General features: G+C 40.3%; 1 protein-coding gene across 1 annotated transcript in view; it reads right to left on the reverse strand.

Annotated features, from left to right (window-relative positions):
- LOC104625453 (mucin-5AC-like) overlaps positions 1-13,938 on the reverse strand; it is a gene marked incomplete at its 3' end in the record, with an annotated part of 62,298 nt that extends 48,360 nt beyond the window's left edge. The window contains exons 1-3 of the mRNA XM_010293078.1: positions 13,761-13,938; positions 5,267-5,443; positions 1,192-1,203 (exon numbers count right to left, since the gene is read on the reverse strand). Coding sequence (XP_010291380.1) covers positions 1,192-1,203; positions 5,267-5,443; positions 13,761-13,938 — 367 coding nt within the window. The remainder of the gene's footprint in view (positions 1-1,191; positions 1,204-5,266; positions 5,444-13,760) is intronic.
- Positions 13,939-20,966: the final 7,028 nt, after the last annotated feature.

Here is a 20,966-nt window from a genome sequence, read left to right on the forward strand (position 1 = left end):
AGTGAAATTAGTTTGTAGACATAAACACCACACTATGCCTTCACAGCTAAAGACAGCATCCAAACAACTTCTGACTGCCAAGGCTAGTTTCCTCAGGAGCAGACTGGCCACATTCATGTTGGGAAACTCTTGACCTGGATTTCCTCTGGGTACTATGTGGGGCTTCTGTGGCACTAAAACATAATTATTTTGTGTTTGGTTTGTGCCTTGTTCAGTCTAAAGTGCACTAATCAATGAGAGGAGAGAGGAGTATCTAAAGCATAAAGCCAAACACTTGAGTTCTGAACCTTGGGCATGGGACCTGGTCATTTGATGATTTAAGACCTGGTTGGGTAATGCTAAAGGGCCATGTAGGTCAGAGAGAGCTGATCCTAGCACAGACTTCTCCATTCTGCCTCGGGAGCGAATTTCCCACATGAAGGTATCCCTCAAATCCAGGTTTTGCCCTGAGTGGAGTTAGTGTGTTTCCAAAAAGAGCCTAAGAGTAAGCTGGCACACATGTAACGTGAGTTCACAGTTGAAACCAGGATTTAGGAATGAGTATGAGAGTGTAGAAATTCAGTTAGCTTTCTTGCAGGGCAGGAACCAATGTCTAACTTCCCAGGTTCATGGCATCAGGGATGTGGAATAATTAGACTTGCCAATATATATTTTTAACATTAAGTGTTTTTCTGTTCTGCATTGAGGGTTTTTTTTGGCAGACTGCCCACCTGCCAACTTTTATTGGCCTGCAGAGCCCTATTAGTCTTTAGGCTGAACTGTAATTAAGGGCTTTTCAAATCCATGGGTGGATTTTGTCCAGGTGACAAACACACTGAACCATTAAACATGGTCTTCTTTACTACAGTATCTCTCTGCCTAGAGAACCCCATTTTTTGGGGGTCAACAAACAGTTTGTGGCTCTGAATCACTGTTAATAAAGAAACATTCTGCTTTACTTAAAAAAGACTGGGTAGTTTTCATTAGAAAGTGCATGAGATGTGAGGTAGCAAATAAGGAGGTATTTTGTAAGATCCAGTTTTCTTTACAGTGTACATACCTGTATTTTTTTCAAGTGGCTGCAGATGTGGTAAAACACACCAAGTCGATAACACAGCAGTTTTCAAATGAGCAGTTCTCAATCCAAATAATTTACTGTGACTGTATTTTTCTTCATTAGTTTCTTAGGTTGAGTTCTTTTCTTTAACTTACCTGCAAACTGACCTGAAAACAAGAAGAAATTATTTTTCTTTAACGACAATGTTCATTTTACGACTTCATTTTAATTTCAAGCTTGAGGTGCTTGCAATGTTCATACCTGACAATGGATTTCAGGTTTCATTTTAGTGATGAGAAAAGTTCATGTTCAGATCCAGCATCCAATTGATACAAGATGATATATGTGAACATAGGATTAAAGACCTCACTGAAATGTGGATAGGTTTATAAAAGCTGAAGCTACTGCATTTTGGTGGAAAATTGCTTGGATTGATCTTTAAGAAACAACTACATTTCACATAGAGATGGGAATCCTGTCTCTGTTTTATGTGACTGGCTTTTCTGATGATACAGTAGATCGTTATGGTTCCAAGAGCAAGTACATTGCCTTGTCATCACATCAGAAGGTGTTGTCAAAGAGTGGTTATATGGAGTTCATGAGATCTTTTTTGATAAAGAAGAGAATAAACACAGATAAGGAAAAAATAACAAGCTGGTGAAAAATAAAGTTATAGATCCATAAAATGTGACTTCCTGCTTTTTAAAATACACTTACAGAAAAGAAAACATTTCATTTTATTCACCAACACAGAGAATCTAAAGCATTAGTGGCCAGCTGAAAGTTCCCTCTCATAACATGAAGTCAGATATGATTTAGAAAATGTTTGCAATGATAGAAAAGGCAGATCTACAAGTAAGGTAGAATTCAGAAAGACATTGGAAGCCATTGTGCAGCGGGACAGCTATGATTTAGTCGTCATCACAGAAACATGGTGGGATGACTCTCGTGACTGGAGTGCTGCAATGGGTGGCTATAAGTTCTTCATAAGGGATAGGCATGGAAGGAGAGGTGGTGAGGTGGCTCTGTATGTTAGGGAGTGTTTTGATTGTATAGAAGTCAATGACTGTGATGACTACATTGAGTGCTTATGGGTAAGGATGAGGGGAAAGGCCAACAAGGCAGATATCCTGCTGGGTGTCTGTTATAGACCACCTAACCAGGATGAAGAGGCAGATGAAGCATTCTACAAGTGACTGGCAGAAGTCACTGGCCCTTGTTCTTGTAGGGGACTGCAGTTTACCAGACATCTGCTGGAAGTATAACACGGCAGAGAGGAAACAGTCTAGGAGGTTCCTGGAGTGTGTGGAAGATAACTTCCTGACACAGATGGTAAGTTGAGCCTACCAGGGGAGGTGCCTTGTTTGACCTGCTGTTTACAAACAGAGAAGGACTGGTGAGAGATGTGGTGGTCGGAGGCCATCTTGGACTTAGTGACCATGACATGATAGAATTCTCTTGGTGAAGTAAGGAGAGGGGTCGGCAAAACCACTACCGTGGACTTCCGGAGGGCAGACTTCAGCCTGTTCAGGTGGCTGGCTGAGAGAGTCCCTTGTGAGACCGTCCTGAAGGGCACTGAGAGTCCCTTGTGAGACCGTCCTGAAGGGCAAAAGTGTCCAGGAAGGTGGACAGTTTTCAAGAAGGAAATCTTAAAGACGCAGGAGCAGGTGGTCCCCATGTGCCATAAGATGAGCTGGCGGGGAAGATGACCAGCCTGGCTGAACAGGGAGATTTTGCTGGGACTCAGAGAAAAAAGGAGAGATTATGACCTTTGGAAGAAGAGGAAGGTAACTCAAGAGGAGTACAAGGATTTTGTTAGGTCGAGCAGAGACAAAATTAGAAAGGCAAAAGTCCAGCTAGAACTCAATCTGGCCACAGTAATAAAGGATAACAAAAAATGCTTTTACAAGTATATTAACAACAAAAAGAGAGGCAAGGAGAATCTCTATCCCTTATTAGATGGGGGGGGGAACATTGTCACCAAGGATGAGGAAAAGGCTGAGGTACTTAATGCCTTCTTTGCCTCAGTCTTTAATAGCCAGACCAGGTATCTACAGGGTATTCAGCCCCCTGAACTGGAAGACAGGGACGGAGAGCAGAATGAACTCCCCATAATCCAGCAAGAAACAGGTAAGGACTTGCTATGTCATGTTGAGGTGCTCGAGCATGTCCAAAGAAGGGCAACAAAGCTGGTGAGGGGTCTGGAGAACAAGTCTTATGAAGAGAGGCTTAGGGAACTGGGGTTGTTTAGTCTGGAGAAGAGGAGGCTGAGGGGAGACCTTATTGCTCTCTATAACTACTGGAAGGGGTTGTAGTGAGGTGGGTGTTGGTCTCTTCTCCCAAGTAACTAGTGATAGGATAAGAGGAAATGGCCTCAAGTTGTGCCAGGGGAGGCTTAGACTGGATATCAGGAAAAATGTCTTCACTGAGAGAGTGGTCAAACATTGGCACAGGCTGCCCAGGGAGTCACCGTCACTGGAAGTATTCAAAAAACATGTAGATGTGGTAGTTGAGGATATGGTTTAGTGGGCATGGTGGTGTTGGGTTGGTGGTTGGACTTGATAATCTTAAAGGTCTTTTCCAACCTTAATGATTCTGTGATTAATTGCTCAGTTATATGGACAACGAATATGTCTTCTGTTCTAGTAGGTAGGCTATGTACATCATATTTCAGAACATCTGCTAATTATTAATTGACAGGAATTACGTAGAAACTTACAATGTGGTTGAACTCTTTTTTTACTTGGCTGATGTGAGATTTTTTGCACCAGGATGTTGAATTTGTTACACCACTGTAGCATGTCCTAGCTACCTGACAGTTTAAATTTTAAAATACTCCAAAGGATGGAGAAGATACTTCAATTTTGTTTATTTCCTGTAATATTAAAATGGAAACAACAGGTTCAAGGAATGGAACACTGTATATTCTTACATTCTTGGTTTAAGAGAAGGGAAAAGGTATTGCTTGTCAGCTTGCATTCCATGAATGATTGTTTATCACCTCATTTTGCAAACTTTGTTTATGTAGATAAAATTTATTTGTGTTTTCATGGGATAATTATAATAGACCATGGATACTATTGCAGGTCTGTCAAGGGTTACAGAAGGGGTTTCCCAGACTGTACAGGGATTGGGCTTGTACTTGTGATGAGAACTCAAGCTCAGGAGGTATGAGCCGTTAACATACCTGCTCAAGTCAAAATGGATTTCAAAGCCCGTGGAAACTCACTGTGCTTGTACAACTAATACCTTTCAGTGATGTCGAATACCAAGAGCAGGATTCCTCCTCTTGCTGGACCCTCTAGTGCAGCAAGTATAGTGCCATAAAAGTATAAATATTAAGTAGCAGTAATTTATATTTGCATCTTAGCAAGCATGTTGAAAGGACAACACATGTTCGTATTCTGAAAAAAAAAGGTAGTGCCTGTTTCATTCTTCAAGAATGCTCCCATTTAATCTTTGACAAATGAATTTAAAAAAATTATCTCTTCATGTATTTGTTTAATTACTCTGTACCTGTGACTGCCAATAACTTAGGCTTGGAAAGTTAGGCTGTTATTGTCTATATAGCTTGAAAACAGGAGCTGGAGTGTTCCACAGGCTCTGTTGAAAGTTGGTCAGATGAGATTGGGCTTGGATAGATGATGCACCATGTTTATGGTTATAGATAATGCATCATATAATATTTTTTCTACATTTTTGTACATTCTTGTGCCCTCTCTCTTTTCCAAATAGGGCTGAAAGTGGAACCTGTTATCACTCAAGAAAACTACTTGACACATTAGCAAGGAATTGTTACTTAAGAATGAGAACAAATGCTTCCTCCCTCAGCACTTTGTTATTTTTTGCATCTGGGAGCACTGGGCAGTCCCAGGCACAGCCTGATTTTGGACATCCTTCTTTAGACCCCAGAAGTAGGATTTAGTTGCCTGAATACAGTGTCAATGAAAAAGACCTGTGGCCCTTTAAATGGCCCAGAATGCCTGAGAGATATGAACAGGGGATTTGTGTCCTACCTCTGCAACCACAGGTGATGCCCGGTACCTGCAAAGGGCACTGGCTGCCTGTGTTCCTGTAGCTGTATCCCACCTCTTCCACTGCTAGGGGAGAATAGCAGGATGCTATTTGATGCATAGTTTGATGCTGTAAATATTCCCCTGGAGGAGCTTGGTTCCTTCTGCTGGATTTAGAGGGATTGTGGTCTTCCAGCTTAGGGGTCTGAGTTGCAACCCTGAAGTTGAGTTTTGTGATTATTCACTGCTGCTGCAGAGTTGACCACTTGGGACAAAGCAGCAAACGTAGAATCTTGTGATGGCTGCTGCTGTACAACCGAGCCAGCCACACGATTGCCATAGCCTTCAGCAATGGCTCGTTTTGTCCCATTGATACTGGGAGAAGAATTCAAGCCTGTGGAATGAAGAGGTGAAAGAGAGATTGAGTTGTTTGCTCTTGTCTTATCTTAGTATTGCCTGTATCATTTACCACTGCAAAGGTTATTAACACAGGCTGTGTGACTTCCAGTCAGGCAATGAGCTCAAAATCTGCCTGAAATTCTCAGAAAACACACTCATTGCTTCCCTACTGGCATAAAGATGCTATGATAAAAATCCGTGAGTTGAGTACCTCTCTCAGTGTAATCTTCTGCATACAGTTTGAGCAACATATCTAAAAAGCTGAGCTGCATTCACCTCTTTTGAAACCAGGAAGTTAGGTCATTCTACATGACCATATAAAGAGCTGCCTTTCGGGAAGGCTGTTAGCAGTGTTGTGGTTTGACGGTAGTTGTCTTAATAGGAAGCTGCTAAACTACAGCATAGGTTGAACTGTGCCACGTAGCAGTCAATGGAGCTGAGTCTCAGAGTTGCCTCAGTGTTGGTAGAAATAAGACTACATTTCAGTATTAATTCTCTAAGCCATTCAGTACCCGTACTTCATTATCAGGATAAACCTGTGTAACCTGAGATTATCCAATTCTCATTTGGACAATATTAATAATAATTAATAAACTCTTTATTTATTATCTCAAATACACCAACTAAATGAACTAATCTTCAAAATTTATTACTACACTGGTCTTTAGCATGAGACAGTTACCCAGTGATACAATGAACTCCTCTCCATATGCATATGTCATGAAACAGGGTATCGATTTCCAGCTTTGCTGGAGTGCCTTTGAAAGGACAGTGGAGCTTTCAAATTTAGGAAACAACATTCAAATTAAACTTTTGGCTTCTTAGCTGAATGATTTTTTTTTTTTTATGGCACGCAATCTATTCATCAGTAATGTCAACATTGACTTAAGCAGTGTTCTACTACATGATCTGTTGAGGGCAGTATGCACAGAATGGTTCTAATGGCAGTAAGGTGATAGTTGGGATTTATTTCTGTCTAGGGGGTAAGAAATTTGTTCAGTATAACCTTAAGCTGTTCAAAGTCAGTGGCAGGGAGAAGCTCTTTGCTTAGGGTTTCTGATTCTCCAGAAATTCAGATTCTCTGATTACACAGTTAGGGATCTGAGGCACCCATGTTAACTGTGAATGTTTTGTTTGCAGCCTGTTGGCTTTGGTAGTGTGTGGGATGGTCCTTTGCAGTTTTTCACCTTACTTGAAGCTGAAGCTCCAAGTTTGGTGAACCTTACATTTTGTAGGGTACACTGGGAGGTTTTTTCCCTTGCAATTTTATAAGGAACATAACTGTTTTAATCTTTAAGGCTTATTAATTTCCTGTGTCAGCTGATACCTTCTGTTCTTCTGGTGTTTCTTGTTGCACTTCTGCTTGGAAACATTTCCCTGCTGCTGTTGCTCCTTTTAACAGACCAAAGTTATTTATCAATTTCTGGCATAAAACAAAACATTAGACCTGATGTGGCTGACCAGACTATTGCATTAAGTCACTAAGTGTGAAGAAAGGTGGGAGAAGTCATAGCCTCAGTGTGCCTGGTAAACCAACACCTGATGGTGTTTATAATGAAACAGTGAAGCCGAGTTGCTGTGTGCTATATGTGCTAGGGATGTTGTACAATGAAACCTAGCACACTGTAACAACAAGTTGGGCGCTTCAACCTGTGTATTTGTCAGGCTGAAATTAATTCCTGAAAGATGGGTGTCTAACTACTACCACCGGTGAATTAGACACCCATAAATTGGACTTGATGATCCTTATGGCTCCCTTCCAACTTGAGATATTCTATGATTAGAAAAATCCTCTTTCTTTCTGCCTTTTATGTTTGCAAAATTCTATGTTTAAAAGCATTATTAAGGTCTTGAAAGTGAAACAAAACGTTTCTAATATGTACAAAAGATGTTTTAATCAACTTAAAGATTTTTTTGCCTGGTTTAAAAAATAATTTCCAAAAGAAAATTATTTGCATGTTGATCTTGTGATTGACTCTTGTAACACAGTGCATTGTTTTTATTGACTTAAAGCATTAGAAGCTAGATGATAGCACTAATACAGAAGTATTTTTTTATGAGTGGGCTTTGCTAGGATTCTCCTAAGTGTTAGCTGAATGTTTTGGTTTTGTTTATGGGCTCATTCTCTTTTAATTTATAGACACAAAAAAAAGGAAGCTAAGAAAACACTAAACACTAAACCAGTAAAGAGTTAGGTACTTAAGAATTGTAGAAAATCAAAGCCAAAGGCTTGCCAAAGGTCATACAAGAATTCAGATATGAAACCATATCTGGTTTCAGGAGTCTTCACAGCCAGATCTCCAAGATAAGAAGGCCAGTGCTGACTGGCAGCCATTCTGAAGAGAATTTTTTTAATCTGAAGATAAAATTAAAGATAAAACTTTTAGAAGATAAATTAGGTAAAATTTCTGTACCTAATACGAGTGACTTGTTTGCCAGTTTAACCTCACAAAACTCTGTGGTCAGAGAACGCATTCAGCTTAGCTAAATCAAAATATCAGGTATGTGACAATTGAAAATCAGTGGAACTACAGTAGTTTATGAGAAATTAGGCCCTGGGTTCAAGATGTCACACAGCATTGCCAAGGCAACACTATCAAATCATGATTACAGAATTACTCTGAGCAGTAGATATAGCTTAAAACAAGGTTAAACAGCTTTTTCTGAAGGTCGAAGAGGGCCACAACACTCACCAGTTGCCTTTAAGTAAACAACACCTACAATACCTACAATATCTTTAGCCTCTATAATGTATAACATTGCCTTTGTGCTAGATATCCTATTGAATCTGTGTGACTCATATTTTATGACCTCACCAATGAGATAACACACTCATTTGATAAAAGGCTGTATCGATTAAGAAAAGCCCTGCTGTCTGATAACCTGATTAAGAGCTGAGTACTCAGGGTGGTGTTGTAAGACCTTGCATTTGTAATCACTTCTGTCTTCTTGTTGGGCAGCTTTATGGAATTATACAGCCCTTGGCAAACTTTTGTATGATGCTTATCACACCTAAAGATAAATTATTCTTTATTTGTTCAATTTACTGTGAGGTGGGGCCCATCTGCTTGTAAGGATCAGTTTTCTAAAGATACGGTATCAGAAGGTTCATTTTCCATTTGAGGGTCCTTAGGGCTTTTGTATTTTTGCCATCTTTAGAAATTAAAAAAGAAAAAGAAAAAAAAATAATGCAAAACCTTGAATTTTAAGATCACAGATGCACGTGCTAGTTTATAAATTCTCTGGTCAAAAGTGTCAGTGATTTATGCCAGATTTGAAAAAAAATCCCAAATCCAGAACTAGAAGCAAGTTTTTCTTTTTTTATGTAATCCAGTAACTGTAGATCATAAAATATATTCATTATTCCAACAATGTGGCCAAACTCTTCCCTCTGAGAAACTGTTGTCACACATCACTATCACAAAGCGATGGAAAATTTGATACATATTGTGAGACATACTGTTAGGACTTACATTTCCTTTTCCAAGGAAACCTCTATGGACAAAATGTGACATAGTTCACTTCGTAGTTTGGTTCTCCTTTCGTTGCTGCCCTTTGCATGTCTAATCTTAGGATCAGCATTGAACTTTTACTAACAAGCACAGCCCTTAACAAAGCACCTGTGTAGGAAGGAGATGAGCCCCTCTCTTCTGTTTGAGTTTAAACAAGAAAAACTTCTGATAGCACTGATGTAGATAGCAGTGAGGTTTTGCCCCTTGGTAGCCAGCAGGGTTTTGTGGTGGCAGCAGGAGCTCCAGGCAGTTCTGGAAGCTACTGGCAGAGCACTGGGGCTTGGGATAAGCCTACCTCCACCCTGATTAACAACATGCAGGCAAACCAGAAAGCACTGTGCTTTTTTTTTTTTTTTTTTTTTTTTTTAAGGTTGAATCCCATCCGTTTAAAACCTTCTTGTTATTGAGCTGGCTTTTGCTAGGATGGCTACAGTTTCACTTCATGAGCTAAGACCCAGTTTAGAGAGTGTTTCTTCTGATAGCAACCTTTCACAACTATTTTAGAAGCTACTAAACAACATGCCCTCTCTTAGGCAAAGACTGTTGGACCAAAATTCACCTCCCAGGACCTCCCTATTTCAATCAAAGTCCTGTGTCCATTCTTAGATTAAATGTAGATTAGGTCATGTCCTTTGTCTAAGTCAGAGCCTTCTTTTTTTACCTGTGGTCCGTTTGGTATTTTCAGGTCTCCTGAACCATGTGTATTCACTTAAATGTCACGCTGCCCAAGCAATGATTAGGTGGAATAGGATCTACAAACATCTGACACTGGAATTGTCATTTCTTGCACAAAAGCTCCCCTAGCTGACTCAGCTGATCAGAAAAGTGGTTGTCAGCAGACAAGTAGCAGTTGTAACAATATTTACAATGATATATACAAATACGCAATAATCTTTAAATATTCTGTGTTCATACATCAATCATGCCTCAGTAAAATGGCTGAACCGTACATAATTTTACAACAGTCTTCAGAATAATTTATGTGAGAGCCTGAAGGTGGAAAAGCTGATAGTGCCAGCAGGCCTTGAAGGAAGCAAGTGCCTAGAAAAGCATTTGCAGCGTTGGGAGAGCATGATGTCAGATACAAACTACAATCTAGGTAGATCAGGCAGGTGCGGGATCAAAACAGCCACTTGCCATTACTGGCAGAAGTGCAGACCAAGGGAACATCTGTAGGATCTCCGGAGGTGGAACGGAGACCTACACCAAGAATGTGGATGTTATGGTCCAACGAATATTCTACTGAAAATATAAGAACCTAAGAAGTGTGAATAACCAGGTGAATAGCAGCAGATGCTTACAGAATATTGTGAGAACAGGGTATGTGTAAGATATATTATTCCTCTGGTATATCTCAGACGTACCTTACAATAAGCAGTTCAGAAACTTCCTGAAACATGAAAACCAGCAAGAAAATAAACCATCAGAAGGCTACACAAGGCTAAGGCACCTCATGAACATTCTTTTCTCCAGGTTAACCAATCCCAGCTCTTTCAGCCTCTCCTCACATGACAGATGCTTCAGTCCCTTAATCATCTCTGTGCCTGTTTGCTGGACTTGTTCCAATAGCTCCGTATCTCCCTTGTACCAAGAAACCCAGAACTGCACACAGCACCTTGGATGTGCCTTACCAGTGCTGAGTAGAGGGGAAGGATCCTTATCCCTCTCAACCAGCTGGCAACACTCTGCCCAATGCAGCCCAGGAGGTTGATAAGACATAAATTGTACTGGCAGTACGTGGATAGGTGGGGCAATGTACAATAAAAGCATTCAGAGACGGTGGGCAAATGCAGTTGAAAGCTAATGAGATAGCCCACATTGCCCCTTCTGGATGATAGTACCACCCATTCTGGGCAGCAACACAACAGAAACTGGATTCAAACTCAGGACATCAATGTAAGACCTGAGGGACAAGTACCATAATGATGGGCCCTGCCCAGAATTGTACCAGGATGTGAGGACATATGGCAAGGAGACAGGCTGGTGACATTAGGAACAGGCACCCTTGAGATTATGTTAATCATATCACATCATACCGTGTCATATCTAATAGAAACATATAAATATATACACATATACGTACAAGCAAAGGCACAGAGGTATGTACTGGCAAATCTGTAAAGAAGAGGAAAATTTCCACAGTTGGCATGGTCACACTGGTAAATTTATAGTCTGGTAGTGGTGAGAAATCCTTCAGGTATACCATGGGTCTGCATGGATCCCAAACTTCTTAATAGTGTGTTGAAAAGCAGTCATTACCCATTACATTGGCAGAAGATGTATTATCTATCTGATTTATCCTGGACAAAATGTCCAGAGCGGGTGGTGGCACATTAAGTTACATGAGCATACCTTGCACTTGTTATCAGCTGTGGGTGATAAACAGATCCCCGAGACATTCCCTTGTAAACTGAACTATTAATATTGCAGACATAAAGAGTTTCTATTTTGCAAGAAGTAAATATCAGGAAGAGTCAGGATAGGACCTTGTTAAAGAAATTAGGGCCAATGTACATTTATAGTGAAAGCAGCAAATGGAAATCATAGAGAACTGAGACCATATTTATTGGCTCTGGAATTAAGCAGTAAGGAAATGCTTACTCAGAACTAGAAGGTGGGAGTCCAGAAGTTGTGGAGATCTTTAAAAAATTATACACACCCCATTCTTGTCCTGCAGTTTTTTCTCCTCCAAGTGCTTTCACTTTTTTTTTTTGCCCCGTCTGGAGTAATATGCCAGCTATGCAAATGTTTGACTCTGTGAACATTCAAAAATTGATTCTGTTTTCTGGCCTTGCTGAACACAAACCAGCCTGTGTCTGCAGAAACAGTACTTTCCAAAAGCAGCAGTGAGTATGCACAGACATGTGCTCTGCTTTACTAAGGTCACTGGCCAAAGCCTTGTGAATGCATCCAGAAAAGAGAAATATTCTTGGTCAGTCAAATCACTCCAAATTTTACCATCAGCAATTAGTAGAAAAAATCCCCTTTTTAAATAATGAGCGCTTATTTATGAAATATGTGTTATGCAATAATAATGTGTTCCCTGGTGTAGACATCTGTCTGTTCCCCAGAACATTTTCTGGACCTTTGGTCAATTTCAGCCAAGTTTGGCAGATGGGTGTCGCTGGGTGTCGCAAGTTTCTCTAAGTTTCTGTAAGGCTAGAGAAATTAGTTAGCCAAGTAAAAGAAAGAAACTTTATTAGGGTATTTCTGTTAAAGACCTTCCACTGCAGGAGAAGCTTCAGTATTAATTTGCCTCTTAGTGCAAGGAAATCAACATGAGAGCTTAACATCAAAATGTTTATACGTTGGAAAGAAGGCTTCGTTGCCCCACACCTTAAAAAACCTCTGACTTGATGGGTATATTTTGTGATGTCTACTAAGATGTATATACTGAATGAAAGCTGGTGCATTCGTAACATTCGTGGTAGTTCTGCAGTTTCTGTAGTTCATTTAAAATTCCATTTAGTGTGACTTTACTAAAATTTCAGTGGACCACGGAGACAGAACCCTTTAGGAAACCAGGCTTTGTTAGGTCTGCTGCTTGTTGAACTAGATTCAGGAGATTTTTTGCCCTGGAACTGAATGAATCCACTCTGATCATCCCTTATCGTGCACTACAGTTCTGAGAGGAATGAATGAGCTACCCTTTTAGCTGTAAAAAAAGATGTACTTTTTAATGCAATCATGTACTTTCCTGTTGTCGTGAGTCATGAAGGCACTCACAGCTCTCCTGCACTTTCTTCCCCATTCTTCCTTCTCTCTCAGACTGAGAGCATCCTCGTTGTCTGAACTAGCTCTTGTCCTCTGTTCTGCCATCTGTGCACACCAGGATAATGTTCTCGCTTGTCTGTGACTTTGAGATTTTTTCTCATCTTCCTACTTTCAGGTCTTGGATCCTGGTAGTTTTATTGAACTGCTATTCCTCCTTGATAAATTCAGTCTGAACTTCCAATTTTTCTCTTGTTTGGCAAACTCTTTGTTGTTAATTCTTGACTTTTCATTACAAAATTTTTTCCTCAGTATTCGGTCAGTTCTTTTGCAGTTTTCGATTTGGGTTGCAAGGTTAAAACCAGTGTGTTTAGGAGGTTATTTTGAGAGATACAAAACTTGAGGAATTCCAGAGCCAGCTTCCACCAGCTGTCTTCATGAACAGCATTAAAACCCACACAGTGCATCAGAACTTGCCACTATCAAAAAGAAGGCTGCTTTCTCATTGTTTTGTTTTCTATTGTCACTCATCAGTTGTAGCTATGGAGAAAAATGCTCCTGAAATCTCTTCTTTCATCTTATAGAGAGTCTTACCACTCCATTTCCCCAGTGGGGTCACTTTCTTTTCTTTCTGTTTATTTTTCACTATGTATCTTATTCAGGAAACAGTTCAGGCCCAAATACAGTCAACTTCGGAATAACTCTTGACAGCTGAATAGAGGCATCTGTCATGCCCCTTCTCAGCTTTTTTGTTTCTTAAGCCACATGTTGAAAGGTGCATTTCTCAGAAATAACCATAGCAGATTCTCTGCAGAGCAAGTAAGCAATCATTTGCACAAAATCACAAGGGTGGTGTTCAAAGTGAAATATTGAGGAGCCAAATCCAATGCATTACCATGCATTACCTTGCACCCCATGAGGGTGCAAACTGTAGTAAGGAGAATAATGATGGACCTAATTCAGATGTGAGGATGGTTCCTCAGGCCTGTCTGTGGGAGAGAACAAGCACTGCTTCCTCTTTATAGATGTGTGTTGAGACAGGGAGCTCTCAGCAGCTGCTCTTCCTTCCAAGATAAGTGTGTTACAGACCTGGTCCAAAGTTTCTTCTCATGGACTTGGGAACTTTGGAGGTAAGCTTGGTCTTTATTTGGGCAATTTTGTGTACTTCTGGTAGAGGAGGAACTGTGGGAACAGCATACAGGTTCTGCAGCCTCTGCCGATCTCCCAGGCAGCTTTTCCCAGGTGAATCCATGAACATATCTACCATGACGTTCACCCAAATAAAACCTGCATAACACAGTGCTGTAGACAAAGGTTCTGCATCAGCCCCTCCTTGTCTCCTTGTGAAATGGGGCCTCCCTTCATTGCTGAAGTTAGCCATAGCCATCTTCTGGTCAGTATTTTGTCTTTGTCACATGATTAAAGCTGAATCCCATACATTACTTTAGCCAATCTTTAGCCTTGTACAAGAAATAACTCCCTTTAATATGCTACGTATTGATCAACATTTTCAGGAAACAGGGATTGCTCTGTCATCCCCATAATGCACAGGAAATGACTTTACACTCTGGAAATTAGGTTTGGATGCCTGTAGGTGAAAGGGTACTATTTCTTCAGTCAAATGCTTGATGGAGAGTGGGCAGGATGCAGGCATTTCTGTTGGTGTATCAGGTGGAAAAGGCAGCAAACAGACACACCTTCTCAAACGCATGTATAGCTCCTGGATAAATTGGGAAAACAGGCTGGGGAATTTTAGCTCCCCATGCAACAGCATTTTCATTTGTGTTGTTCCTGGTATGACATCCACATTTTCCCCTTTCCTCCCCTCTCTTTAATCCACATGCAAAGGTGAAAGAAAATCTGTTCATTAATGATTTATCAAAGTGCTACGCAAGGGTCAGTCCTTCTGGTGGATTTGTCAAGTAACGTGACATATTGTATTACACCACATGAGTTATTGGGCTTTGTCATGCTCCCGGGGGAGGCTGGGGAGGGGGTGTTGGGTTGCATTACCAGCAGTGTAAATTTTACTGGAGACTCTGTGTGACATGGGGATTCAGATTCTCTTCCTGGTTCTGCAAAGTTATGCATTTGTAAGGGCCACTTCAGTAAGCCCTTCAGCAGCTGAGAAGGAAGTCTCTAGTTGTGTTTCAGTCACAACAAAAATGTTTTCTGGAAAATGAAATGCAAGAAATAATACAATTTATTTGCTTTCATTTGCCTGGGGGACTATTTTAACTCCACAACTTCAGCATGGGTAATGTTCAGCTCCAGCTTCCTTCAGTTCACTTCTCAGTCCCCAGTTAACTTATTAAAGATGGGTTCCAGGAGACATTTCCACATCTGGTGTCCTGATTTTCTTTTGAAAACAGAGCTCCCTTGGCATTAGCACAGTAGCGGAGCGTATGGTCTGACTGCCTTGGTGTTAGAAGGTGGGAAGGGGCAAACAGGGAATGAACAAGGGTTGTTGGTCTTTCTGCTTTCAGAGAATACAGGCAAGGAGCAAAGCTTGGTAACTGAGGTAAGATATGACAAATTCAGAGACAGCTTAAAAAATTAAGAAAGCTGTTTTAAAACTGATTTGAATTGAAAGAAGAGACCAAAACTTGTCGTAAATGGACTGTACTTGTAGTAAATGGACTGTGTGTTTCTCTTTCCCAGAGAGGCTTCAAAATTCTGAAGTTTGCAAATTCATAGAGTGAGGCACAGGTCCCTGTGCACACTTGGATTGGATACCTCTTCTGGGTCACTCATATTTAAAGAAAACAGTAAGAGGGTTAAAAAAAAAGACCATGGCTTTGGGAGGAAGAGCAGCCTGCAAAAGCTGGAATTTGAATCAATCGTGTTTCCTTCTATCTTTCCTATTTCACGTTTTTTGTAAGCTATGGCCTTTGTGAGGAAGTTTTTTTCCAAAAATGGGATTGAGAAAGGTAATCAAAAGAGTTAGAAGTCTGGTTTTACAAAAAAAGGACCTTCTGCTTATCAAAAAATTAGGAAACTTAATAGTGAAATGAATTTAGTTTTTATATGATACGTCTTTTTGTTTCTGGTAGGAGGAAGATGACTAATACTTTTTTTCTTCTTAGTGTAATGAAGCCCAAGATTGTATTTGCCTTACTGACTTATACATAGCTGATGCCTCCATGCCCTTGTATTTCATATAACTGACTCACTCATAAAATAATAACAACTTTATTTATATTATTCCTCTCAACTTTTATTTTTATTTATATGTGTAGCTAAGGAGGCAACACATCATACAAGATACCAAACAGAAAAAAAGTTCAACAAATAATGATTGCAAAAATTACATGAGAGAAGTAAACACAAGAAACATAAAACATACAAAACAGGAGTTAATCTCCAGCATGCCTAGGTCAATGCCTAGGTCAAAACTTATCCAGTTTATCCTTTGATATTTTTTCTGCCACACTGAAATAAAATTATTTGGTACATGGGAATCCTGGAAATACTTACTGCTGTAAGGTGAGAAAAAATGGGCATGCCTTGAAGGAGGCATATGAACATACCTGCAATTGTTGTCAGCAATCCCTGCTCCTTCAGTCTCACTAGGTTTACCCTGAGTTTTAGCTAGTGGAGGATCTGGTCTATTAAATAGCTAACTTTAAATGTTTCATGGAGATACGCTCCATGTCAGTTTAACTCCCCACTGAGAGGTTTTGTGAGGGTTTACTGGCATGGGGTATGTAGGGATACTTCTATACTCTAAAGAGATAAGTGTTCAAAAAACATGTAGATGTGGCACTTTAGGATATGGTTTAGTGGACATGGTGGTGTTGGGTTGATGGTTGGACTTGATGATCTTAGAGGTCTTTTACAACCTTAATGATTCTGTGATTCTGTGATTGTCAGGCTAAATTTGTAACATATTTTTTTTTAAACAACCTAAATACTTCTAACTGGTTTGCAATTGAAACAGTCCCAGATGGCAAACGCAAAACGATATCATCTTGCAGCTCCCACATGGAAGGTGTTGTCCATTCTACACCTTGGAAACAGATGGTCCTCATTCTTGTGTCTGGTTTGCTTCTGCATCACACAAGACTGAAGGGGATGCTGTGAGGGAAATGCCGCATTTCAGCTGATTTATTTGGCTCCAATGTTTGCTGGTTGATCATTGTCATTGTGAGACAAGATACTGTCTGGGAACAAGAAGAGTTTGGAAGACATGCACCTATCAGATGTGCAAAGCACATGGCACAGAACTCATTGTGTGATCATCCTTTGCTGGGGATTCTCTCATTCAAAGGTTTCTTTCTCTTCCCAGCAAGGCTTTGTACCCCATTCCTTTGCACTACAAGGCAATTGATCCTGGGGGGAGAGGGAAGCTCGCTGTGTGATCTTCCAGGCAAAGGGACTCCTTGTATAGGTGCCTGAAGTTTATTGCCTAGGAGTGTACAAAGAGTTGGTGTGGGAGGAAGGCTTGGGCTCCCTTCTTGCACAGGCAAAGCAACAAACCTTTCATTGCTGTCTTGCTTCACTGCTCCTCAGCCACCTCTAGACTCCTCTCCTCTGCTGCTCTACATGACGTCCTTAGGCTTGCCAAGAAAACTGTGCATCAGCATTACATCTCACTGCTCAGTGTTGGTCACCCCTTCCTTGGCTCTGCTGCAGATTGCTGAAAGCCACAGGGCCTTTCTGGAGACTCAGCTGTGCTAAGGGCATTTTTGCATCTCTACCTTTAAGGTTTTTTTCTACCCCAGGTTATGGTGCTCCATTTCACTGATGTACTGGACTTGGAAACAGAAGGAGGAACAGAAAAGTGGAATATTGGACAAACATACATTTAAGTGAGTATAAAAATCTGCTGCTTCCATCTGCCTACTGTATTGAATAAAACCTGTCTTTTTTCTTCTTGCTTCAGATTTTTTGGTGGGAGTTAAGGTCATTCAGTGATGCAGTGAGGGTCTGCCTGTGTATTCATCTGCTGTTACCAGACAACATTCAAGGTCAGTGGTTGATTTCAGTGAAATCTGATAGAGGTATGCGATCCCAGAGGCTCTATATTCTTGCAAGCTCCATGAAAACAGGGGGTCAAACAAAAGAAAAAAATGTCCCAATTAAAAGAAAGGCCATTGTGTGAGCTCAGCCCTTGTTATCTATCAGAGAAGTCATGAACTAATCACCAATAATGCAGATCTGCATGAAACCAGGCCTTCTTTTCCCACACCTCATGCAACATGTTATTTTTTTCCTAATAATCTTGCTTATTTTGCTAAATTTTACAAGTATCCTTCCAAGCAGACAATGTTTTTTGATTAGTTATTTTTGCTTCAGATTTGCTTTGTCTATACATAGAAGTCATACATCTTTACCAGAACAGAAAATGTAGCATGGGCATAATTTGATTGGAATACATGTGGTGTGTTCATAGTATTTATTTCTGCACTAAGGGGAACCACTTACAATAGAGTGTGATACCTCTATACTGCTATAATCATGGTCACACTATGGACTGTACTGGTGCAGGAATGACAAATCATGCCTATGCATGGAGGAACAAAACCATCAGGCTAAAGTTGCCTCAAAAAAGGCAGGGGGTAAATGTGTACATCTTTAGCTTTAGTAACCATAACAAACCTCACTACATTGTATTGCGTATTTTTACATTAACAATATTGAATGAAAGGGTATGACATAAAGGAGCACCTCCCAATAGATTTGTAATGATAACAGTTTAAAGATATGGCTGCTATTTCTAGAATGTAATTAATTAGACAAAATTGAAAAGGTGGACTTCAACTTATCCTGTGTTGGCTATCTACAGTGTTTTTATCTGATGCCTATGCCTCACTTCGCAATGTTTGGAGAAAAACGAGCTCTTCTATAGTACTGTTCTGTCCTGGTTTCAGCTGGGATAGAGTTAATTTTCTTCCTAGTAGCTGGTAGAGTGCTGTGCTTTGGATTTGGGATAAGAATCATGTTGATAATACACTGATGTCTTTGTTGTTGCTAAGCAGTGCTTTACACGATGTCAAGGACTTTCCAGCTTCTCATACTGCTCTGCCAATGAGGAGGCTGAGGGTAAACAAGAAGCTGGGAAGGGCCACAGCCAGGACGGCTGACGCAGAGTGGGCAAACGGATGTTCCATACTATAGGATGTCATGTTCAACATATAAACTGAGGGGAGTAGGCTGGGGGATGGCAGTCGCTGCTCGGGGACTGGCTGGGCATCAATTGCATTGCGCATCACCTGTTTTATATATTCTTTTATTATTTTTCCTCTTCCTTTTCTGTTTTATTAACCTGTCCTCATCTCAACCCATGATTTTTACCTTTTTTCTGACTCTCTCCCCCATCCCACTGGGGGTAGAGTGAGTGAACGACTTTAGCTGCCTGCTGGACTATGTAACATAGTACTGAAAGAAAGTTGGATGAACTTTATCAGAAAAGTTGTGGTTTCAGGGCTCATGGAGCAGAGGTTGTGTGAGGACTGCAGTACTGCTAGACCTGCTCAAAGACTGTACAATCTTTTTACACTTTTGTCCTGTTTCCATATAATCCAAGAAACTGGAATTAGCTGAAAGCACAGTTAAAGAAACAGACTGAGATCATTTATATGCAATTATCTAGTTCTGATGATGATTTCTTTCTCTTTTTTGATGATTAACAGTCTACAGTAAAAATATTATTTTCACAAGTTGTAGACCCAAGCCTCCTCAATGTTTGGGGACATACTTATATCTTCTTAAATCTTTGACTAATTACCTAAAATCTTTACCATGCTTTTGAGATTATCTCCAAAGAGGTTTAAACTTCCATTTCCTCAAACAAATCTGTCAGCAATTTCTCCAAGGCGTCAGCCTTCCCTGAACTTGTTTCAGCCTCCTGGATTTGTTAGGTCTTGAGAAACATTGATTGAAATTGATTGACAGAAATGAGAAACTCCTCTAACATAGATAATACTGCAGCATTCATTAACTTCAACAAAAAACTGGTTGTTTGAATCCCTTTTCATCTTCCTGATGCACAGTGAGCAGGTCAATCTGTGTATGGATGTAGACAGAACATCTGCTAACTCCTTTTGGTTCAGTAACATATTAAAGGAATTGATCAATAAGTAGATGTGTGGCCAACGAATGAGCAATGTACAGTAAGTTCACTGAAGTCAATGGAAAGACGCACAGCAACTGGTTGGAGCATGTCCCACCTAAGGAGGTAAAGCTCAGTTTCTCATCCTTGGGCCAACAATAGGCAGCTGAAAGTTTATTGTGAAAATAGGTCAATACAGTTACAAAGAATGTTACAACCAGTTAATTCACTGACAGTTTACTTTGATTTGAGAAAAACAAAACAAAACAACCCAACCCAACCCAAACAATAAAGAATTTTCCAGATTTTCAAAGCACTACTTACTGCATATGACTAACAAACAAACAAACAAATAAAACAATTATAGGAGTAATTTGCTGAGGCAAAGTAGGAATTGGTTGCTGTAAGAAGTGTCCAAACCAATACTAGATAGCCCTTCTGGATGGAAATCTGATGGGATGTCACCGTAAATCAAAAACACTCAGAAGTGTACTAGACATGGACCAAAACCTGTTGGGCCACTCTAGTACAGTCACGTAAAGCTCATTTACAGTATCTCATCTGTGATTAGATTATGATATGTGAATGTTTCCATGAATCTTGTCTAGGTGAAAACAGTGAGCCAACAGCAATGCCTAAGTAAATATCCATAGAGATTATATGGCAGTGTGTGTTGGTCAAAATGAATGCCAGTAGTAGAGATTAAGGAAAGGTCTTTAGGAGGAAGTTTTGACCATATTGCTCTTTTTTTCTTCTGAGGTCTCTAAGGTTTAATCACTGAAGATAGTGGGGTAAACACCTGATATATTCAAGATCACCTCTACATTCCTAAGTATAATTTTACTATACCAGTAATAAAAAAATTTGGAACAGTAGTCCAAAGTCTAAACTAATTTGTCACTCTCCTGGTTTCAGCCAGGATAGAGTTGGTTTTCTTCACAGAAGCTGGTGTGAGGCTATGTTTTGGATGAGAAAATGTTCATAATGTGCTGATGTTTTGGGTTGTTGCTAAGTAGTCAAGGACAGTCCAGCTTCTTGTGCTGGCCTGCTAGCAAGAAGGCTGGGGGTGCACAGGAAACTGGGAGGGGACACAGCCGGGACAGCTGACCCAGGCTGGCCAAAGAGATATTCCCTGCCATACAACGTCATGCCCAGTACATAAACTGGAGTTGGCCGGGGGGCGGAAATTGCTGCTCGGGGATGAGCTATCGTTCACCAGCTGGTGAGCAATTGCTGTATTG

Source organism: Phaethon lepturus, unplaced genomic scaffold, assembly GCF_000687285.1.
Source record: "Phaethon lepturus isolate BGI_N335 unplaced genomic scaffold, ASM68728v1 scaffold13838, whole genome shotgun sequence".
Lineage (NCBI taxonomy): Eukaryota > Metazoa > Chordata > Aves > Phaethontiformes > Phaethontidae > Phaethon > Phaethon lepturus.